This window comes from Pangasianodon hypophthalmus, chromosome 8, assembly GCF_027358585.1.
Source record: "Pangasianodon hypophthalmus isolate fPanHyp1 chromosome 8, fPanHyp1.pri, whole genome shotgun sequence".
Classification (NCBI taxonomy): domain Eukaryota; kingdom Metazoa; phylum Chordata; class Actinopteri; order Siluriformes; family Pangasiidae; genus Pangasianodon; species Pangasianodon hypophthalmus.
This window is the reverse complement of record NC_069717.1, coordinates 8,894,874-8,919,661: the sequence shown is the minus strand read 5'-3', so window position 1 is coordinate 8,919,661 and position 24,788 is coordinate 8,894,874. Positions and strand designations below refer to the sequence as shown.

Here is a 24,788-nt window from a genome sequence, read left to right as displayed (position 1 = left end):
TTTAATTCAATACAGCTGTCTGTTAACCACCTGAATTTTCTACTGAAGTGCTTGTTGATTTCATGCTTCCAAGGCTGTGGAGTGAAATCACCTCTCATTCAAGCACCAGACTCAATCCTGGCTTCAAAACTTTGTTGTTACAAGTGCAATGCTGTCCTTTAGCCCATTCCTCCCACAGGACTGATGAAAAGCCCAGGTTAACTTAAATCCATATGCTGTCTTTAACATGTGAGTGTGTAGAAATGACTGGAAATTTGTCCATAAATGATGGAATGAGTGAGGAAATATTCATATTTGTTTGCATACCTCAAAAACTCTGAGTTTCACTGAGTCTGATTCATAAATTTATACCATTTCAGCCCAAATTAAAGCATGCAAGAAATGCTCTGTGTGTGTGTGTGTGTGTGTGTGTGTGTGTGTGTGTCACAATTCCCATTTTAACTGTCAACAGTATCATAGTCCTGTGGGACATTAAATATTTATACTTAAATAGCTGCAGGAATAATGTTTATATTCACGTTCGTGATGTGTTGTGTAGACCTTGCGTATGTCGATGAGTAATTATAACTGCATTTTTTATGGTCGGGTGTGGAGAGGGTCAGACTTTTGTGGGCTGAGATTTTGTGGCCAGTTGTGTGGCCATGAGCTGTAAAATGTCAGGAACCCTAGATTTGAAAAGTAATGGCTTGGATGAGGACAATGTGATGTCTTTTGCTACAGCAATCATAATTTCAGGCAAACTTTCTCTGTATGAAGTGCTGAAACAATGCAAACATGCAAACTAGTGCTATTTTGTATGTCGCTTTTATTTCCAAATCATATCACAAGTCAGACTTATCAACCAACTTATCAATCTTTTGCAAAGGTTTTACCGTTTCCATCTAAAATCAGTACACAATTTATGCCAGATCATGCTGGAATAGGATCCAGCACCTCGAAGATTTGAAGTGTCTGTCTTCCAGAGCTTATTTACATGGATCAGGCTCCTCTAGAGCCTGTTCTCTTTTAATAAATTTTCCATCATGGTAACTATTAATCATAGTGTATTGCATTATCAGTCACATTTGACTTATTTATTAATTTTTATTTATTTTTCATTTTTGATAGCTCTATCCCACCACACACACACACACACACACACACACACCCCTATACACACTGTCCATATTATTCAACATAACTATCTGTTGCTGTAACAGTCTGGTATTAGGCAAAATGAAGAGTGGATTTAGCAGAAAAGTAAGGGAAAGATGAGTGTCTGTCTATCTATCTATCTATCTATCCACTAGAATATTCAAAATTAAACAAGACAGTTGTTACCATAGGATGCTTAATTCATATGGAAATTAGAGTCCCTCCTGCAAATAACTGCCGACCAGGGTTGCCAGGTTTGGATTAATTAACTTCTCCGCAATCCCAGTTGGAAAAAGGATTCACTATAAAAACTTTTTAAATGGATTTTAAAAGTACCAACGACATGCCAAATTATCGGGGAAAGGAAACTTTTCTAACTCGGCTGAATTAAAAATGTGTCCTAAGATTCTGGAAATCCCAATCTGGCAACGCTGCTATTGGAGTTAGGCATGGGGTTGCCAAATCGCGCTAAATCCAAACAAGAACACACATGACCTGTATGGCATGAGCAATAGACAGGATTTCAGCTTGGAAATCACTTAGCGGAACTTGGCTTTGTGTGTGTGTGTGTGTGTGGAGCAGATGGCCACGCGCTGATGTCAGAAGTTGTCAGATGGTGAGGGTTTCTGTGACGCGGGTTTAAATGTGAAAGCTGTTGTCTGTGTTGACCGTTAGAGCCATTTGTTCCTCCATCCAAGATCTTTTCATAATCCTCTACACTTGCTTGGGGAAGGAAAAAAAAGTTTATAACTCGTGCCGTAACTCGACTTGTATGTGGACTGCGTTTCAGGGTAAGTGCTCAATTTCTTTAATTAAAAAAAAAAAAAAAAAAAGTGGTAAAAGACTACTTACAAGTGAGGCACTGAAGAGCTCCAAGTTTCTATCAAATGTCCAGAAACAAGTGCAAAATAGTTGTTATAGGGCTAAAAATCTAAAAAGGCACAACCATACAAGACAACCAGGCAGGGACCCTCTCCAGGTTTTCTTTTTATTATTATTATTATTATTATTATTATTATTATTATTAGTGGTGGCAGATGTAGTAGTAGTACTTATTTGTTTGTTTGTTTGTTTGTTAATAAATCACTTTAAAAGTGTCTAGTTGTATTAAAATTACAGCTAGATTTCAGCAGCATATTGTTTTTAAACCTTTATTAACCCTTAATAAATCCCAATATAAATATAAACCTCAAGTTTTGGATTGAACTTTTTTTTTTAAGTACATTTTCATCACTTTAACAGCACCTAGGCCGGGGACATATGACAATATAATATCAGTATTGTGATCAATTATGCTTATTAAAATAAGTTAAATTACTCTGAAAAGATATGCTTTTCTGATATATCATGATATCATTTAATTAAAAAAATTTTAATACCTTTAATTACAATCTAAAGCAGCTGATTTGATGCTGACATGTACTTAAGTGTTAAAGTTTATTAAGGTTAAAGATTTTTTAAAAATCTTTTTCAGTGTTAAATTTTTATTCTTTTTGTAAGCAAAAATGATATGTTTTATATCTAAAAATTAAAATAAATGTATTTTTGTAGACATTATATAAATTTTCAACTTTTTTACTGTATTGCTGTCAGTTTGTGAGGAAACCTATATGTCATGACACATATTGTCTATCATAGAAATGTCTTGGACAACCATGATTATAACACTTTTATCATATTGTCCACCCCTAACAGTGTCAGTAATTAAAATTTCAGCTAGATTCCAACACAATCTTTAGGTTTGTATTCAACCTTAATAAACCTCAATAAACCTCAAGGGTGATATTAATGATTAAATATCATTAAGTGTTTCATGTTAATCACTTGGACAGTGCCTAGTTTGATTAAAAATGCAGCTAGATTCCAAGAGAATATTCAAAATTACTGAGGTTTGTATTAAATCTTACAATTCAAGTGTAGGTTATATTTTTTTCTGGGTTATTATAGTTACAAGCACTTAAATTGTAAGGTCTATATGTAGTCTGATGGGTTGAAGGTTTTCCAGTAAACGTTTAAATCAATATTACATTGGCAGTCCACTAAAATAAGTGAAATTAACTGGAACAGATATTACAAGACAGAAGTGGTGAAGGTTGCCTGTTTTGCTCGTTCCGTTATAGCGGTTAACACGCTGATTGTCACTTAAATGAAAATGCAAGATCCTGAGTATTCTCTCCATCTCTGTTCACCCATGAAAAACTGCAATTACACCAAACAAAGCGGCTTTTGCACTGTGGGTATGTTTGCATTTTTGCAGTAGTCTTACAGCTGCTGTGTGTGTGCGTGTGTGTGTGTGTGTGTGTGTGTATGACAGGGTCAGTGCAGCCTACTTTAGTTTTTACTAACACCCTGGCTAAGTCCATTTGCTGAGCCCACGCAGATGCTTGAAAAGCCTATTAGTGTGGAGCTGTAGTGTAGTTGATACTTGTAGTTGTCTAGTTTCAAACTTAACTGTTAAATGAAACTTTCACAATTACAAGCTGTTTGAAAGTGTTGCAAGAAAGAAGCCCTTATTGAGAGCATCTCACAGAATGCAGAGCCTGAACTTCAAAAAGTGTTATTAGAGCAACAGTTGGCACCGTGTGGTGTTGTCAAATGAGACCGTAATAAAAATTGTTGGTCATGGAAACCATCAGCTTGTTTGGACAAAAAGTGCTTATAAGGAAAAAACCGTGTAAAATGTGGTGGTGGATCAGTGATGCTTTGGGACTGTTTTATGACCAGTGGTTCAGGGGCTCTTGTAAAGATTGATGGCATCATAAATTCTGCTAAGTCTGAGCCCCAGCACCTGTTTGCCTCTGCCAGGAGGTTCAAATACTTCCAAAGCAATGCAGAAAAGGTTATTTAAAATGAGCATATTCATCTCCGAGTGGCAGCAGTGCAATGCATAAAATCATGCAGATACGTCCCAGCAGCTTCATGTATCAAGGTTCACATCAATCATCAGAATGGGGAAAAAATGTGATCTCAGTGATTCTGACCGTGGCATGATTGTTAGTGCCAGACGGACTGGTATGAGTATTTTTATAACTGCTAAACTCCTGGGATTTTCACACACTACAGTGTCTAGAGTTTACTCAGAATGGTGTAATAAAGAAAAAATATCCAGTGAGCATTAGTTCTGCGAACAGAAACGCCTTGTTAATGAGAGAGGTCAACAGAGAACGGCCAGACTGGTTCGAGCTGACAGAAAGGCTACAGTAACTCAGATAACCGACACATAACCATTCTGTACAATAGTGGTGAGCAGAGAAGCAGAATGCAAGACCACGTCAGGTTCCACTTCTGTCAGCCAAAAACAGAAAGCTGAGGCTGCAGTGGGCACAGGCTCACCAAAACTGGACAGTTGAAAACTAGAAAAACGTAGCCTGGTCTGATGAATCTTGATTTCTGATGAGGCACACAGATAGTAGGGTCAGAATTTGGTGCCAACAGCATGAATCCATGGACCCAGCCTGCCTTGTGTCAACAGTCCAGGCTGGTGGAGGTGGTGTAATGGTGTGGGGAATGTTTTCTTGGCACACTTTGGGCCTGTTAATACCAAACAATCATCATTTGAATGCCACAGCCTATTTAAGTATTGTTGCTGATCATGTGCATCCCTTCATGGCCACAATCTTCTAATGACTACTTCCAGCATGATAATGCACCATGTCACAAAGCAAAAGTCATTTCAAACTGGTTTCATGGACATGACAGTGAGTTCAGTGTTCTTCAGTGGCCTTCCCAGTCACCGGCTCTGAATCCAGTAGAACACATTTGGAATGTGGTAGAACGGGAGATTCACAGCATGAACGTGCACCTGAAAAATCTGCAGGAATTGCATGATGCAATCATGTCAACATGGACCAGAATCTCACAGAAATGTTTTCAACACCTTGTGGAATCCATGACACGAAGAATTGAGAGCAAAGGGAGGCCCTACCCAGTATTAGTGTTCCTAATAAAGTACTCTGTGTATTTATATAAGTGTGTGTACATCTGTATTTGTTATGCTCCTGATGCATCTCAATAGAGCAGTGGATTAAATACTAAAGATTTCTAAATTCTTCGCAGTACGGGATTACTGAGATATCAAAGAAATGATTTCGCAGCGATGGACTTAGTGTTAATGAGTTAACGCTTAGCATTGAAAGTTGTTGGTATGGCAAGAGGAGGTAGAAGAGAAAGACTGTTGAGCTGTGGTTTCCTGCCAGAGGAGTTGTGTCTGTGTGTGTTTCTGGAGGCTCGGGTATTAACGAGGCATCAGCATGCACACACACACACTCTGCTGGCCTCTTCTGCTTTTGTGCAGTTTCATCCCCAAACAGAGCATTTCTAAAAGATGTAACCATGGGAGGGAATGCCTTGACAACTGTGGGAAATGCGTTAATTATATGCACTGTGGGATTATATAATGATTTATATGTTTAGAAAAATTACAAATAAAATGTTATTACCTTTTCCACATGTTAAATGGAGTATGGTTTTAAGAATATGGTTTTCTTTCTGGAATAAAGACTATCAACAGAATATACTGCAGTGTGAAGCTGGAAAAATACACCAATCAGCCATAATACACCAATCGAAGCATGAACTCCACTAGATCCCTGAAGGTGTGCTGTGGTATCTGGCACAAAGATGTTAACAGCAGATCCTTTAAGTCCTGTAAGTTGCAAGGTGGGGCCTCCATGGATCGGACTTGATGGCCAGCACACCCCACAGATGTACGATTGGATTGAGATCTGGGGAATTTGGAGGCCAAGTCAACACCTTGAACTCTTTGTCATGTTCCTCAAACCATTCCTGAACAATTTTTACAGTGTGGCTGGGCGCATTATCCTGCTGAAAGAGGTCACTGCTATTAGGGAATACCGTTGCCATGAAGGGGTGTACCTGGTCTGCAGCAATGTTTAGGTAGGTGGTATGTGTCAAAATAGCATCCACATGAATGCCAGGACCCAAAGTTTCCCAGCAGAACATTGCACCCATAGTGCATGCTGGTGCCATCTCTTCCCCAGGTAAACGATGCACACGCACCCGGCCTGCCACATGATGTAAAAGAAAATGTGATGTATCGGGCCAGGCCACCTTCTTCCATTGCTCCGTGGTCCAGTTCTGATGCTCACCTGTCCATTGTAGGCACTTTTGGCAGTGGACAGGGGTCGGCATGGGCACTCTGACAGGTCTGTGGCAACACAGCCCCATACGCAGCAAGCTGCGATGCACTGTGTGTTCTGACACCTTTCTATCATAGCCAGCCTTAACTTTTCAGCAATCTGTGCTACAATAGCTCTTCTGTGGGAGCGGACCAGACGGGCTAGCCTTCACTCCCCACTCGCATCATTGAGCCTTGGGTGCCCATGACCCTGTCGCTAGTTCACCGGTTGTCCTTCCTTGGACCACTTTTGGTAGGTACTAACCACTGCATACTGGGAACACCCCACAAGACCTGCCGTTTTAAAGATGCTCTGACCCAGTCATCTAGCCATCACAATTTGGCCCTTGTCAAAGTCTCTCTAATCCTTATGCCTGCCCATTTTTCCTGTTTCCAACATATCAACTTCGAGAACCAACTGGTCACTTGCTGCCTAATATATCTCAACCCTTGACAGGTGCTATTATAACGAGATAATCAATATTATTCACTTCACCTGTCAGTGGCCATAATGTTATGGCTGATCGGTGTATACAGACCATGAAATTGTCTAAAGCTGAGTGCAAATGTTTGCATCCCCTTTATGAGTGAAAAAATGAAAACTGTCCCTCTATTTTAAAGTTTATCTACAATATAGGATTCCTTAATGTTACAGCAATTTAGTCTGAGCCAGAAGTTATCTTTATTAGCAAGCTCAAAAGTTTGCACCCCCTTTGACATTCTGTAGTTACATTATCTGAATGGGTTTTGAAACGGTCAAACACGCCTACTCTCAAGTAGTTTACTGTGAGCCATCAAAGGGTTTTAAGATCTGGGATGCAGTTATCAAAAGACAAAAAAAAAAAGAAAATACTGAGCTAAAGGAAGGTTTTAAAGTATAGCATTACGAAAGTTTTAAAACTCTTATTAAAAATGGAAGAAAGAGACACAAAGGCACAACAAGAGAGTGGAAAAATACCTGAAAAAAAAACAGAGATATTTGGCAAAAATCCCTAACAAACTGCAGGAGACCTAAAAAAATCCCTAGAGTCAAAGAGAAGTCTACATTTATATCACATTCAGAAATAGCATTTTGATTGTTTCTTTGTTAATATCTTAATATATACATCTGGACCATTTTTATTTGTGATTTTGAACAGGCATCTGTAAAAAAAAAAAAAAAAAAAATTATAAAAAAGTGGTTTGGATTCAAAATAATAAACGTCTCCAGTTGCCTCCACAAAGCACAGATAAATCTTTATGAATATAAATGACTAAATATAGCGCTCAGATGTAGACTGGGAGTCAGGGGTACAGTAATTACTCAGGATGTTATTTTTAACAAGCTATTTTCATCTCACTACCAAAATAGAATTCCCACCAATAATATATTTCTAAAACCATTAAGGAGAGGTGGGGTATCTGACTCGACCTTTCTTGGACATACAGTGCATCAGATCCTGAATACAGAATGGAGAGTGCTGTGGGGGGTTAGGAATAATTATAATGCACATAGGTGCTTAGGTAATGTACTTTGTTATTAAAATTAATGATAATTTTAGGGAATTTGTAAATTACCTCAGTATAATCGAAGATTAATACTTGGACTCTTTCTCAGCTACATTTCCACAAATATCTACATTGTTTTTAATGTCTATTTTCGTGGTCAAAAATACTTCTTCTTAGTCACATTTCTGTGTAAGTTAACTATTTATTTACCATATTTAAAACATCCCATCAAAGCCAATGCTTCCTTTTCATAAATTAATGGACCATTTCTCATGAAGAAATCATACAAATTCATAGGAGTAAAGCCAATATTGTTAGATTTCAAGGGATTTATTATAAAAATACATGTCCTGACTGAGTTTCAATTAAAATGATTTCCTTTTCACTAATAAGTCCTTGAATATTTCACTCAAGTTCCACTTTTAACTAAGTAAGATTGTAAGATGCTACCCTTACTTTCACTCGAATATAATTTAGCTGTACTTTTTCCATCATCGTGTTCTTGACAGACTGTTAATGAACATTCTGAACTGTTGAACCTGAGTAGTGTAATATTAACCGTCAAGTGTAATAATTTTTTACAAGTAACAACATTCCAGAAAGGAAAGATCTTCTCTAATGCTTTAATGATTTTAGAAAGTACACACTATGAATAACTGGAGCTGTTTCTCGGCTTCCCTGAAACTTGTAGAAGTAAAGCAGATAGCCATATGTGCGGAACAATGAGACATTCAAGCAGAGCTCACTTCCTAAACCTGCATCCTGTGTTTGGGTGAAGAACGCTAGTGGAAGGCAGTATAGACAGAAAGAGATGGAGGCAGAAGGAGGGGCAGGAATCGTGCTTCCCTCAGGCTTGCCAGACGGGAAACTTGAGAGAGGGGAGAAAGGTTACAGGTGTTTCCAGAGCTCATAACTATTATAGTAGATTTTTTGTTCCGAGTTAAGTGGAACACAACAAAGAATTAAATGAATTCTAATGAAGGCTACTGAATGCTTGGAATTTCTCTAGCTTTCCAGGATTTTCTCCCTGATGGTATATAAGGGTATGAACATGGAGATGCACAGGAAATCCATTCATGAAAAGCTTAGCATGGTTTGAAAAGCCATGTTGAAACAGGAAATGTTTATTTGAGTAATCTCTTCTGTGGGTTTTTGGCTCATGATTGAAATATTTGCCTCATTCTTCCCAACATTTAGCATCCTGGCAATAATATCTGAATGATTGCTTTCTCTTTTTAGGTGCTTTGGCTCTCCAGATGTGCATTTGGACTAAGGATTATAAGGCTACATGTAATGAACAATATAAAAATGCATTTCCTGTAGAGATGTACAAGGATGACATGTACACATTTCCCGTGCGAGGCTAATTCTCCATTTTGGATCAGGCTGTGAGCTCTTGAGCCAGAATGGCAGACCCCTCTATGTTGGTGACAGAGGGGGTGATGCCCACGCTGGCATCAACACACAGCTGTGTTCTGGAGGTCAGGAAGAAGTATGAGGTCATTCCTTCAGTAGCCTGCACTGTGTGCTTTATACTGGGGATTGTCTACTGCTTCTGTGGTGAGTATGACAATGAACTTGAGCTCAAGTTACTGATTCTGTGGAGTTTCACATGTTCTCCCCTCACTGGCTACGTTTACATGCACATCAAGTTCCGATTAAGTTATTCGGGTTGCAGCCATGTTCCTGAATACAGTGTTTATATGTGTACAGGCATCAGAATATTCCTGTGTACATGGTTGCTGTAAGTATGCCTGAGCTGCCATTCCTAAATACCTAGCCTACAGCTAAGCATCTGTTAGCACCCACAATTCCTTGCCGACTGAGCAGGCGCATATATCTCCTTTAAGTGGATTTTCTGAATAAGGTGTTTATATGCAACAAATTTCCCATTAAAACAGGTATATTCCCAGGGTGGGAATCGGAATTTGATGAATCAGAATATTGTCTTAATCTGAATTGGGCAATCGTGATGCATTGTGAATCATGATTCAATACTAATTAGAATATTGCCAAATTACAATTTATATCAGAATATTGATGTGCATGTAAACATAGCTATTGATTTCTTAGGGGTTTGTTATTTCCTATCCACCTCACAAAAACAGGTGGCAGATCCCAAAATGTCTCCAGACTGTGACTGTGACTTTCATCCGTCAGAATTTAGAAAGCAGACTTTGGCGGAGTCTGTTTTTGATCGGTGCTTCAACTTTTTCATTTCTATTTTTCATCACTATGTCAACTTGGCCACACTGGATGTAAACATGTTCAGTGAAATTTTGCAAGAACTAATAAGAAAAACACTGCTAACAAAGATAGCTGCATACAGGATAATAAGAAGATATAAGATATAAAATGACCAACCACTAAGCTTTCTGTGTTTTCATGGGTGAAAATGACAATAAAATACCAGAAAATCTATGTAGTAAATGTATGAAAATTCATTTAATGACATTTTATTTCAGAGCTATTTATTTGTTTGTTTGTTTGTCAATGAAATACATAAATAGGTGTATAGAAAAACATTCGTTGTGCATAGCAAAATTAAAATAAAATATCTGTAAATGTAGGAAATGTATAAAAATATATTCACCAATATTTTATTGATTTATTTATTTGTTTGTTTGTTTGTTTGTTTGTTTTGTTTGTTTGGTTGTTTTATAACATTTCATAGCATTATTTTGAATTTAATTTAGTCCAAAATTTCAGTGCTAGAATATTTTGTAAACTTTCATTTCATCAGATGTTTTGCCTTGCCCTTGGATTATATTTCACCTAACCTAACCTTTCATGTGAAAAGATTAACATAAGAAAATTTGCCCAGTGGATTTCTTTGTAGAAAATAAGAATCTCTAGATGTATCTGTCTAAATTCTACCTCGAAAAAGTCACTTCTACATGGACTACTGGTTTAATCTAATTTTTTATACCTTTAGAGTTCCCTGTTTATTAACCAGCTTTGCTAAAGTTGTTTAGATGCCAGGGCTGGAATACTTACAGTACTGCTAATTTCCACTAGTGGGATGTATACGGACCTATAGAGAGCTGGCTGTAACTTCAATCCAAATGTTCTGTTACTATGTACACGGGGAAGTTACACGTATTCAGAGCCGGGCTGCGCATCCTAATTTTCGGAGCTCCCAATTCTGATCATGCAAATGACCTGTGTGTAGTTCACTCCTCCAGGGTTGCCAGATTTTTCTTGAGTGGAAATTCTCAAGATGGGGTTTTTCAATAGCGTCTGGACTGCGATGTCCCAGTTCTTCCATGGCCTACATGCTATACACCAGACATGTCGCCCATTGAGCATCTCTGGGAGCATCAGTGCCTGTGATGGCGTATTCCAGCACCCACCAATATCACAACTATAACAGAAGAGCGTGACAATTTAACGACTTGATTTTGTATCACCAGAGCAAAAACTGCAACATCCTCATGAATCGCAGTGCACTACTATTATATTTAAACAGACAAAAAAAAGCACTTTCACACATCACACCTTGCTGTTTAATAACTGTTAAATATTTCCAAAATTATAACGAGCACAGGGAGATGTAAGGTTACTTTACAGTACGTCCCAGCACCTGCTGGAGGGTTTTGTATCAATCCATTAAATACGGTGTGCGACAGATAAAATATAACTTGATTTGGCTTGTCTACTAATTTTAGCTAATTTTTTTAAAATCATGTTTTGCAGTAATTATAAACTCAGCTTGGACGTCTTCAGGTGGTGCTTCTTCAAAAAAAAGGACTGAACTTAAAAAACAACACAAATGCTTAACCCAGTTGGAAGCCATGTTTGGTTTCCTTACGTGCTCCGTGCTGACTACCGCCCATTGTAGGCCTTGACTTTTTTATAGAGCATGCTTCCTGTTTTCTGTCCTTCTTCTCGGGGGTTTTTAAACAGTAGCTGAAGGAGGGGAAAATGTAGGATGCGGTTTTACTCTCTCACGAAATATTGTTCCCAATCACAGATAGAACAATGACTGGTTTATTTGTATGGGCTGACATGGTTTATCTCTGTGCAAAAAGTATATGGCAAGCAAATATTGGCAATATGATCAGAATCTAAAAGGATTCAGAAAAGTTTTGAAAGTAAATTTCTTGCCAGTACACTGTTCCATGATGACAATTTGTAAGAGAACGCAGCCTAGAAGAAAATGCCTAAAAATGCATTCTCTCGAGGGAGTCATTACATAGCGCTGTTTAATGCTTTCTTAATGTAGCTTTGTTTGTCCAATCATTCCTAATACTGCATCATTATGGGTAGCGTTTAGTGCCAAGCTAATGGTAGTTTACCTTTTATGACAAGTCTCTTCCATGTTTCCAGGGTACCGCTGTTTTAAATTAGTGATGTTCCTGTCTGGGATGGCGTTCGGGACTGGCATAGGCTACCTGCTATGTCTCCGGGAGCAGCTGCTGGACTCGCCGCTGGACGCAGAGACACGGGCAGGCATCTCTCTAGGCATTGGCTTACTGGGAGGATTGGTGAGCATACTGGTGCGATGTGTGGGTCTGTTCCTCACTGGTCTCCACCTGGGCCTGCTGCTGTCCATCACCGCTCTGCTGGCAGTGGGACAGTATTACCCCATCCTCAGTCCTGTTTGGGTGCCTGCAGGAACAGTACTTGGAATCAGCGTATTCTTCGCTGTGCTGACACTCTGCTGGCAGAGAAGCATGACCATGGCGGCTACGGCAACGCTTGGTGCTGCCATCATCATGACATGTGTGGATTACTGCATGGAGACACCAATGTTGGTGTGGAGGGCATATGTGGGGCTGCAGAGGAACCAAGACAAGGTGCTGTGCTGGTACAGCTGGGTGATGTTGGGCATCTGGCCTGTGGTCGCAGCTCTGGGAAACCTGGTGCAGCGTAAATTCACTGCCAAAGGAACGTCACACTCTGAAGGTAAGCGGATGACAGTCATGGCAGTGTTTTGCAATTTACCTTGTTAAGTCTGTAAATAGCTAATACCTGACCTGCTTGACTGCATTAATGAAGATCATGCTGAAGGAGTACTTTGTAATATTTAGAGCCCTCTGCTGCAAGTAAAGCAAACTACAGTTGCAATTAAAATATTTTGAACCCTTCCTTTACCCACTAGTCTGACTCTGCTTCCTTTGTTGAAATGACATCTTACTTGTAAATTGCCTTATAAGGGTGTGAGCGGCTCTGTTTCACCTGGAGTGCAGCCTATTTCCAGGCTGGAAAAATGTAAACAAAAGCCTGAAATTAAGAAAGAAACTACCAATATCCACTGCCTAGCAGTATCGTGAATCAATATTTAAATGATAAATAAATGATAATTATGAGTCTAGAGGCTGTTTTAAAATTTCAGCTGTACCAGTGATTATACTTTTATATGATTATACTGTGTACTATCGTAACCATTAAATTCTCAATTCTGATTGGTCAGAAGGTTTTCTATAACAGCACATCTCAGGCAGTAGTTTGGCTACATGGCAAATCTCAGGTTTATATTAATGTGCTCCTTCTACTACAGTTTTGTTTCTATAGTAACAACACAGGGGCTCAACAACACTCTGTAACATGACATGCAGCATTTCTTCTTTTTTATTAACTTAAACAGAGAGAAAATAAGAGACGCTGGTGAAGGAATGACTGTTTATAGCTGTTGTAATGTATATTTAATATATACAGTGTTGTGCAAAAGTCTTAGACACATGTAAAGAAATGCTGTAAAGAAAGGATGCCTTCAAAAATAATTAAATTAAATGATTATTAAATGATTATTAAATTATATTTAAAAAACTACTATGAAGAAGAGTACACTGCCCTAAATTAAATAAAGTCAATATGAGGTGTGACAACCCTTTGCTTTTTAAAAATGCACCAGTAGTCTCAGTTACATTTTGTATGTTTTTCTAAACATCTTGGAGAATTTGCCACAGTTCTTCTGGACATTTTGACTGTAACACTGTAAGTAATAATAGGAACTTGTTCCGTGGATGTTCCACAACTTTAAATGTAACTACAAACTAATTTAAAATAATTGATTCATTGATTAAAGGGATAAAATAATTGTTTTTTAATTAGTAAAAAAAATTGAATTGTTGACAAATTGCACTGATAATGGAGGAATGTGTGTGTGTGTGTGTGTGTGTGTTTAGTTATTTCACTGAGTAAGGTGCATTGGTACAGGGAAAACATTGCAGTGCAACGTTCAGTATAGAGCTGTGTTATCCGTGTTACTTATTAACCTACAGTGTTATTGGGGGAAAACTGTAGAAAATGGGAAAACACTCAGGTGAACATGTGATATTTCAATGTAAGCCCATGTAAACACCTGTGGATCATCAGGACTCATGTTCTTCAGGTGGATGCAGAGTGATTTGGTTTTGTTTAGCTGGTTGCATTGCATGAGTTTGATGTAATAGGTATATGTTATGATATATGTTATGTAGATTATGTTATGGTCATTTGGCGAATATTTGGCGAAGTTATACCAGTAACAACATGTTCATTAGATGATTAATCAAATTGTTTTAGAGTAAGGACAATAATTGGAAATGGAAAAACATTTATTTAAATTGTAGATTTAACATATCCAGTACAGAAAAAAAAATAGAGCTGGTCAAAAAGAGCGGTGTGAAAAAGTGAACCTACATTATCCAGATTGTTGTCAAAGAATAATGAGGCGAAGTTTTACACATTTAATCACCTTCCCCTTCAGTTGCAAATAGTTGTTAGGAACAGTGACTTTTAACAAGGAAACAGTGTGTTATACATGTGAAGCACCACTCATACACTCATATTGGGCCCATCTTAACAAGCTGGTTGAAGTACACAGGTCTGTGTACCTGACCTGACCTGACTGACCTGGTTATTTTTAGACATAACTGACTTTGTTCTAGTACGGACGTTTTCCTTCATTTAACAGCAGTGTTATAATAAAGAGAATCAATAATAATGGTAGAGCTTTTTTAAGGATGATTGATAGCTCTGTATTTGTAATGTGTTGAAAAATCTAGTTAGTACATGGTGAATTCGAAGGTGATTTAGATCAGACATGCCATGTGTAACTAGCTAGGTGACTAGCTAGTTTTACTGCCAGACTCTGACTGAGTTTAAATAAATAAATAAATAAATATCCCCCTTATGGAGAGACTCTTGCCTGCTAAGTGTAACTGACTAACTGTCTAATTGACTAAGTGATTGGCAGGGTGAGTGAGTGCGTCATGGACTTACTGACTGCCAGACAGACAGACAGACCAGGTCCATGAGGTCAGGTCTACTGTGATAAGTGTTCTTACACAGCATTACTGCACACCTTAACCTCTCTCCTCATCCTCTCTCTGTGGCAGTGATAGTGAGTGGCAAACAAAAGCAACTGCAGCTGTTGAGGATCAGACAGTTGGACGCACGCCGGCGTCCAGAGGGAAAATATCGCCGCAGACCTCCACCTCTCAAACGATACGCAGGAGACGTGCTCGCTCCGGTAATCAGCATCCAATTTCACACTCACAGAATCAACATCTTTCTACCTGTGGAGCAATTTATCTGTCAGATGTAACTGTGCATGAACAAAGAGATCAATTTATAAATCACAAAGCCATATTCATATTTCTCAATCTTCAACCAAGATGCAAGTTAAATCTTACAAGTATACTCCTCATATTACAACTATGAATCCTAATCTATTGCAATTACAGATTACGTATTGCATGTTTACAACTTTAAACAAATCAGTGGGTAAACTTCCAGAGCACACAATTAAATCTTTAGGGGATTTGACTGAAACAGCACACTTTTGTAATGTGTTGAGGGGCGGAGCCAAGCAGAAACCCATGGAGAGCTGAGGGGGCGTGGCCCAGCATGAACAATACTAGTCTGTAAGATCTCATAAAGTGAGATGAAATGTAGAAAATGTGTTAATAATGGTTCACAAATGTCACAGCAGAAAGTCAAGTTGCAGGTTTACAAACTTAAATATGGATTTGCAGTTCATTAAAGCGATTATGGCTTATGTACTATTATGACTTATGTACTATTACTTTTGACAGCAAATTAACTCCATATGTGTCCTTCACCCAGCCTGAAACATTTCAACATTTGCATATGTTTTGCCTTTTGTTCTGTGTTGGCTTTCAGGTCATTGCAAACAGATTTACTTGTTAAGCTAATTCTTTCTCAGTACAATTGACCAATCAGTTTAACGAATAATATTCTGTGACTACCATCTGGTGGTGAATTATGATATTGCTGTTTGTTTTACCTGTTAAACCTAAATCTGTACATTTTGCCCTGCCTTATATATAATAAAATAAAACACAGAACTGTAATATATCTCTATAATATATCTTTAATTGTTTAAAATATGAAGTTCTTTGGAGCAAGTTTGAAGCAAACTGACCAGAAATGGAAAATAATTAAATCTGATAGAATACAGATGTAAATTAATGGCTGTCTTTAGACCTATTAATCATATTACAGTGATTCAAAAAAACGTTAACGCACCTGACACAACAACATTGTAACACTGTAGTGAAAAACACAAACATTATAGCACACAAAGGTTAGGTTACTAATTATATGCATATGTAACTTCAATGGCATTTCACAAATAAACATCAATAGTACTCTGAAGAAAAGAAAACTGTATAGAACAATGTTGCCAGTAAGTTTAAAAAAAAAAATCCTTAATAACCCTGCATTATCTTGTCATTTTCTCTGTCTTGGTCACAGAGCTACTTGGCGAACCTGCGCGAGAGGCAGATGAGCACGGGCTCGTCTGTGAGCAGTCTGAGCACCGTCTACCACACCATGATCGACTTTGACTTTGAGTCAGGATCCATGGTGCCTCTCACAACCTCCTCACCTGCAGTGATCAGGGTGTGAATGACTCAGAAACATGCATGCACACACACACACTTGGGAAGAGAGTTCAATGGAGTTCAGTGCTAGCTGAGGTAAACAGACTTGGATGAGTGCTCCAGAGAGACTGTGTGTTGACTACGTGGACTCTGGGTTGACTAATAAAACTCTGTGGAGTCTACTGAACACTGAACACTGGATCTTCTCAGGACTTCCGGGTGCATGACGGTTAAAAGTAGAAATACTCTAAAACTCTAAACTCTAACTCATTACTTTAACACAACCCTTTTAGCAATAAATAATAGAAGGCACTGATTTGCATTCAGCTTTAAAAGTCAGATATGAAACAAAAAATTCTGACTGATCATGCCTACTCCCACAGTTATTTTTGTCAGTATCAACCCACAGTATTTTCTAATGAATTTAATTTATTCTATTTCCCCAAAATATAAAGAAATTAATGATTTAAACCACAACGAGCCTGACCAGGATAAAGCAATACCTAAAGATGAATGAATGAATGCAGTAAACATGTAGTGTACTGCAACACACACACTCCCCTGTTAATCTACGTGGCCTTTCTCTGTGCTGCAAGCTTCATATCTGACTGCCTGCTCCCACCTGCATGAGAGTAAAAACCTGTTTGCTGTTTGGTTTCCAAATGCATATAGTTAAACAAAATGATGAGGGACATGAAAAATGGAAAAATGTATGGATTAAACACTGCATTAGGGTGTAAGAACACTAATCCTAACTCTAACAGGATCTTAGCATGCATTCACTATCAAACCAGCGCACATTATATCTCTGACCTCAGCTGTGGATAAGGTGCTTTATGATCGCATTTATTTGCTCTCTATCTCACTCTCTCTCTCTCTCTCTCTCTCTCTCTCTCTCTCTTGGGAACTGGTTAAATTTACACAACTGCATCCCCTAGGGATAGTATTCATATACAGTATGTAATACATTAGAACAATTTGTTTGACACACAAATAAAACAGTGTTATTCATATATCAGCTGTCTTGAGTTTGATGATTGTTTTCAGGTCGTAATGCATTTCCTCTTAGAAAAAAGCTCCTCAAATGTGTTTTGTGCAAGAGTATAGATTACTAATATCTAGAATAGTCACATGGATATATTATACATACACCATACTGTACGTTATTACCTAAAACTTTATAATGCTTGTGAGATTGCAGTCGCCAGTGGCCTTGCGTGCAACAAAAAACAACTGAGCTTGATTGTGTCTGTCAATGGCAAGCAATTTGCGCTGGAAGTGAAAACATCGATAAACATGGAATTCAAAACAGGATGTGCAACTAGTCCTACACTTAATGCTCCAACACAGAAATCCTATGTCTAGGGGTTAGTAGTGGAAGGCTCCAGATTAATGGCATATTTAGTAAATTCAGCAAAACAGTCACAACAGTTATACAGTGTATAATTCCTAAAATATGAAATATTTCATTTTTCTAAATCAGTGTTCGGACTCGGATGTCTTAATGCTTAATGCTTAGTGAAGTTTAAATTGTTACTGCTGTGTGTGGGTTAATGGCCGCACCGCATCCAGCGCTCTCTCATGCTTAGTGGGTAACCTTTCTCTAGGAAGTGTCTGGGGTTCACACGCCAGTACTGGTCTCCTTTAAAAACGTAAATGTGACCATTAGTCCAGGTGAACGCTGCGTCTGGATTGGACGGTAAACCAGGGATGAGATTGGAGAGGGGTTTAGGAAATCGTTTCAGTTCATCAGGGAAACCCAGTTCATCCCACTGCCAGTACTCCAAACCCTAAGAGACCAACAAACACACTCAATGAATCAATCAATGAACTAATAAATGAACTGTTTATATGTAATTTCAACAACTGGCTCACATAGACCTATTTAAATGTTTGAGGTAAAGGTGCTTGAACAGGAGAAATCCTTTCAAAACTCATATTGTTATTAAATAGTAATTATAATGTACGCAAGATAGTGGCTTCACTGCATTCAGGGTTATTATTCAGTGCCTATTTCCATAATTATTTCTAATAATAGAGATATTGAGATATAGAGAATGTTTGGTATTTTTAAATAAAACATACACTAGTACGTTATAAGCCATAAAAACTAAAGAGATGGTCTAGGTCATTTAATAAATACTGAACTGAATATACAACCCACATATTTTCATTATCTTTTAGTTTACCCGCATTTTCTGGGTGCTTTACCTTGATAAAAATGAGTTTTTTATTGCTGTGCGAGTAAAAGGCAGCATCAATATTCGGCGGGATAGCAAGCAGTTTGGGATAACCATGGTCCAACTTAAAGCGGGAATACCTCCAAACTTTATCACCTAGAAGAAAGGGATGACGTTCAGTCATCTAAGATTAAACAATGATGGTTAAAACAAAAGCAGTTAAAGGAAATACTAGTCTCGTGGAGTTGTTTTAGTTTGCTTTAAAGTAACGTTTTGTGATTTCCCAACTCTGTAACAGAAACTAAATGGATCTAAATCTTTCACTCGGTGACTGTGAAGGTGACTGCTGAGAATCTGACTTTGCTTTGCTGGCCAAGGATATGCATTTCTATTCAAATCACCCTTTTAGGAATGTAATCAAATGATCTTGGGTCAAAACAGTCAAACAGTGGGTGAAAGTCAGTGCTTTACCTTTAAGGAAGTAGGATTTGTTGGTCCTTTGCGAATGCACGGCAGCATTTAAATAACCAGGCAGTCCCTTCCACAGGATGTTAATCCGTATTGGTGTGTTATAGCCATCATCCGATATCGTCCATACATACTCTCCACTGAACGCGAACGTCTTGTGGAATGGTCCTAAACAGAAGATACTTTTAGAACAATTATATAATATCCCCTCATACCATCATCGCTATTGAAATCTCTAATCTGATTGGTCAGAAGGCGTTACTAATTGTCTATAACAGCACAGCTCAGATAGGTGTTCCGGCTACAAGCCAAATCACAGGTTTATATTAATGTACTCGCTCTAATACATTATCGTTTTTATAGTAACAACTCATTCACAGGGATTTGTATGGTTGATACACAAAAGTATAATATTGATATGGTGAAGTTTTATATTAGGAGACGTTTAACATTTATGGAAGAAGTCTCCAGTGTCAGCGTTACAGTCAGTAAGTTTTCCGCCTCAGGAAAGTCTTCGGTAGAGGACTTTGCACTTTCCGGTTTCTTGGCAATATGACAAGCTGTGGTGTTTTTCAAGAGAGGGAAAACAGAGACTGATGAGGGAACGACTGTTTATAGCTGTTATAAATGATAAGAGGAACTAACTTGTTTCGTGGATGTTCCACAAACATCAAATAACTATAAACATAATGACATGTCATTCAGTAATAAATTAAAATTGTAATCGTTGGCAAATTGCTGTGGATAAGAGGACAAATACTTCTGGGCATGTTGGTATTACAAAATAACCAACTTCTGGATGATAACAGTAACTCCTCTTCGCTCCAGGTCACACAACATCATCCTGGCACTGATTATTTTCCTATAACAGGACACGCCGAAGTGTTTTATTCCTTACTTGATGAGCCAGCCAGGATAATGTGTTCATATAGATCAAGGGTCTTAAGGTTAAGTCTTCAGTTTAACATCATTAGCAACTTTTTAGCTGCTAATTACTGTGTAGGGCACAATTTTTTTAGTATAAATGTTCACAAATTTAGCATGAAATGCAAGACTCCATTACATTTTGTTACACCAGAAATATCAGTCCTTCACTAGTTAGCATTCGTAACAATCATTGCATTACCCAGAGAGACGTATCTCTGATGAAATCAGAGTCATAATGGCATTTCTATTTGCAGAATAGGGTGCAAAGGTTAGTACACACTGATCTTAAATAAGCAGTAAATGTGTTTACCCAGCATTATAGCATCCAGTGAGGCAGTGCAGGGATCAGGGGGAGTTGAGTCTGTGGTAACTGGAGGTTGTTCCTCTGGTTTACCTAAAGAAAAAGAAAAATGTTTGGTAGCTTTGATGAAACCTAAGTCAGATTCCTAATCCTGCATTTGGATATGTACAGTGACTTTTAGCGCAGCGTTGTGCAACATGTGGGATTGAGCCCCAACCCTGTTCTCACCATACAGTGCCTGGATCCCACGGATATCATCTGGATGGAGCTTGAAGTTGTCATGGTAACCAGTGTACACAGGGCCCATGAGAGCTCTGGAATACTGCGAGTGGTCTAAACCCAGGGCGTGGCCTATCTCATGGGCTGCTACCATTCTCAGATTTGCTCCATACTTTTGCCCCTCAGTCCACAGCTCCTCTGCATCAAAGTGCACTATGCCAGATTCTGGACCTTCAGCATGAGCCAGAACATCTCCTGCAGGAAGAAGACAAGACTAAATCATGATATTGGAAAATAATCAGAAATATACTACAGCCAAAGTTAATTCCTGTTTTCACATATGTTATAGCAACTATAAACAGTCAGTCCTTCATCAGCCTTTTTCTTGAAGTTAATAAAACAAATTGCAGCTTATCAGCTTGTTGCCAAAGAACCGGAAAGCGCAAAAACCTCTGTGGGGGAAAATGTACTGATTTCCTGACACCGGAGGTTCTTTCCATAAATGTTAAATAAACGTCTCCTTACAGAAAATGGCACAATGTCAACAATTAGACATTTTTCTTCGTTAAAAATAACATAATTTTTTAAAAATCTGTTTGTTAGTAGTATTAGATTACGTGGAGCATCCGCCATACAAGACCCTGTCAGTTAGCTGTTACTATAGAAACAATAATGCATTAGAATGAATGCATTAATATAAACCATGCAGTCAGAACTACTGTCAGAACTGCTGTTAGAAAATGAATCACCTTTTGACCAGTCAGTTTCAAGAACTCAACAGTGAGGATCAAAACGCTATAAAATTAGCATATTTAACAACCAACCCTACAATGATTAAGTCTCTGCATCAACCACCATCCCATAAAGAACCAAACATGGAATTTCACCATTTATCTGTCTCACCTGGTCCATCAAATGGCACAGGGCAGACGTTGTCCCTCTTGTGGAAGGACATTTTGATGTCAGCGTTTCCCTCAGTGACCTCGTAGAACTGGAGAGGTGTAACGTCACTCCAGTATCTGAACGCTGCCTTTATGGCCGTCCTTGTTTGAGCCATTCCCAGACCAGGTGCATAGTGATAGATACGGTAAGTCAACTTCTTCTTACGCCAGGAACCTATTACAACACAAAGCAATAATCAAACCAGGCACTTATATCTTAACAGCTGTTTTTTTTTTCTAATGGCGAATGGAGCTCTTTTACCAACCTTAATAAACACAGAGCTTCTTTTATCTATCACTAGTAAACCAAACACTAGAAAACTGAGATATTTATACCAAAACAAGTCTGATAAATTACAGATAAGTTCCTGAACTCGAACTGCCCTATAAGTGGACAAATCATTGAAATAGAATATTTAGGCATTAGACTATATCAGGTTCAAAGCTATGAAATCCACTGATAGTTTATCTCACCTAGTAAACGAAATTTGAGAGTTTTGTTGTTAAAGGGGTCCTCAAGGCCACAGCGTGGCTTTTTCATCATGGCTAACGTGGCATTGTCCAACTTGCCTGTGACTGGTAGGCCTGTCACTTTCTGGAATATTCTAATAAAAACAGGAAGAAAGACCATAAAAACTAAAACTCGTATAATGTATGTTGAGGATAAAAATGTTAATCTAGATCCAGACTAACCACACTATCAAAATGTGCAACTGTATTCATTGAAAAAAAAGTTTCTCAGATTAGTTTTATTGCTGGAATTTGATCCACATATCTCACATAATGAGACAAATCAAGCTTGAGACTACTGCATTACAATGAAACTTTCAAATGGTAAAGAAGCATCACAATAAACACTTTCTCTATGAGTCAAGACTTTGTTTTATGAAACTTTACAATCCTTTTGGAAAATTGGGACCAGATCTGTCTAATAAAGTGACAGATAAATGGCGCCCATTTCATCTTCGGCTTGTGTGACAATGAGGTAACTCTAGAAGTAGAGCGATAGAGTGAAAGGCATTATGGGACTTATTGATGTTAAACACTCAATAGTCTAATACTAACTGATGAGTACATTTAAAACTTTGTGAGGAAACATGAGAAGGAGTAAAAAATAGTGTGTGTGAGTGTGTGTGTGTGTGAGTGTGTGTGTGTGTGTGTGTGTGTGTGTGTGTGTGTGTTACCCCAGTGCCTCAGTTATTTGCTCCAGCTGTGGTTCTTGCTCTTTAGAATAAAGAAGTGATGTAGTCAGATAGCCATATCGCTTTAGGTAGTTCTGAAGAGCGGATATAAGATTTTGCATACTATCATTACATCCTCGTCTATCATTATTATTATTATGATTATGATTATTATTACTAAGACAAAATGCATATGACCTGAATGATGTACGTGACATGTGAATTTAAAAAGTATCAGTAGATTTTGGTCTTACTGTAGCCTGCTCCAGTTCTGCTTGATGCGACACGGTAAATAGCGGCATCCAAATCAGCATCAGAAACGTTACGGCGGCGTGACCCATCTTCAGCACTTGACACGTCCACATTTCAAAGAAAAACCTTCACAGTGGTCACTCTTCAGTGTCACACTATTATCCTTGATATCCTACCGTGCAAATGAGCTAAAAAGGAATCGCAGTTTAATAAAATATTTGCAAATCGAATTCTATTATCATAAGCTGTTTGACTTCTGTTGAGATCCAGTCCTTGTTTGTGCATGCGGATTTGTCTAAGGGCCTAAATCGGGAGCCCTCTGCTAAATCTCTGCAGCTCTCCAGGGAGTATGCTTGCATTTATACCTTGTAACAAGGAAGGCGTTTGGCTTTACCCGCTGTGCTCTCCATCACTCAGGAATGTGATGTGGGCAGTCAAAACCGACTTGTTAAATTTCCAGAGAGTAGCACAACACCATGACAAAGTCTCCCAAAGGCACCAGTGACATTAAAATTCAATAGCAGACCATTATCTGCATGCAAGTTTACTTTGCTTTGTCAAGGCTAATTGCACTGTCAATTTTTCAATAAACCTGTGAGAAATGGGATTAAAATATCCCCAAATGACCAAAATGATGTTTGCCCATTGTAGTGCTTCAGTTACACTATATGGCCAAAAGTATGTGGACACTTGACCTTCACACCCACATGTGGTTCTTCCCCAAACTGTTGCCACAACGTTAAAAGCACACAATTGTATACAATGTCTGTAGTATTACAGTTTCCCTTCACTGGAACTAAGAGGCCCAAACCTGTTCCAGCATGACAATGCCCCTGTGCACAAAGCGAGCTCCATGAAGACACGGTGTGTTCAGGTTGGAGTGGAAGAACTCGAGTGGCCTGCACAGAGCCCTGACCTCAACCCCACTGAACACCTTTGGGATGAACTGGAGCACTGACTGCACCCCAGACCTCCTCACCCGACATCAGTGCCTGATCTCACTAATGCTCTTGTAGCTGAATGAACATAAATCCCCACAGCCAAGCTCCAAACTCTAGTGGAAAGCTTCCCAGAAGAGTGGAGCTTATTATAACAGCAAAGGGGAACAAATCTTGAAGGAGATGTTCAACAAGCACATATGGGTGTGATGGTCAGGTGTCTACATACTTTTGGCCATATAGTGTATATTGACTTCATTTAAGGCTTTGTAAATATTGTTCCAGATTTTCTAGATGAATGGACTTTTGGAATTAGTGTATTAAACAATGTCTTCAATAGCATGCTAGTTATTGTGAAAACCTGTGGTTTAGAGTCTAAAGTATTTTATTGAAGACATTTGTATATTTTATTAAATCAAAAAATAAAATCATGTCATAAACTGTACTGTATACATGTAAACAATAAAAGATCAAGCTAATTATCTTATTAATATACATTTTTTTATTTTGCAGGATTTTAGACAACTTTTAGACCTTGTGTGATTTTAATTACTTTCACATACAGTAATTTGGATAATTTCATCAGATTTTGTATGATTAACCTGCTACACCAAAAAATCTGCAGTTGCATTTTTCTTGTTAAATTGGAAAGAATAGATACATTTATTTTTTCATAAACTTGCAGAAATTATGTGTAATTCTGATTCCCTGTTAAAAAAAAAAAAAGTATAATGTGGTGGCCCCATGGCCCAATCACACCACCATGCCATTGATTATTTTTCTATAGA

General features: G+C 38.2%; 2 protein-coding genes across 3 annotated transcripts; one reads left to right on the top strand and one right to left on the bottom strand.

Moving 5' to 3' along the window:
• The first annotated feature begins 1,688 nt into the window (after positions 1 to 1,688).
• LOC113530213 (transmembrane protein 198) lies at positions 1,689 to 17,606 on the top strand. 2 transcript variants are annotated; one of them, XM_026920079.3, is made up of 5 exons: positions 1,690 to 1,925; positions 8,999 to 9,319; positions 12,089 to 12,667; positions 15,085 to 15,218; positions 16,466 to 17,606. In XM_026920079.3, exons 2-5 carry the CDS (start codon positions 9,166 to 9,168, stop codon positions 16,616 to 16,618), a joined length of 1,020 nt encoding a protein of 339 aa, XP_026775880.3. In that variant the 5' UTR covers positions 1,690 to 1,925; positions 8,999 to 9,165; the 3' UTR covers positions 16,619 to 17,606. The 2 variants fall into 2 exon arrangements, with proteins under 2 accessions (XP_053092452.1, XP_026775880.3); XM_053236477.1 differs by lacking the exon at positions 8,999 to 9,319 and having other exon boundaries at positions 1,689 to 1,925.
• Positions 17,579 to 23,370, bottom strand: LOC113526950 (matrix metalloproteinase-19-like). Its single transcript, XM_026914409.3, has 9 exons — positions 23,065 to 23,370; positions 22,814 to 22,905; positions 22,104 to 22,234; positions 21,592 to 21,804; positions 20,698 to 20,943; positions 20,479 to 20,562; positions 19,245 to 19,409; positions 18,805 to 18,929; positions 17,579 to 18,383 (listed from the first exon to the last, which is right to left on the bottom strand). The coding sequence occupies exons 1-9, from the start codon at positions 23,173 to 23,175 to the stop codon at positions 18,144 to 18,146; spliced, it is 1,407 nt and encodes a 468-aa protein (XP_026770210.2). The 5' UTR covers positions 23,176 to 23,370; the 3' UTR covers positions 17,579 to 18,143.
• Between the last annotated feature and the right edge of the window lie 1,418 nt (positions 23,371 to 24,788).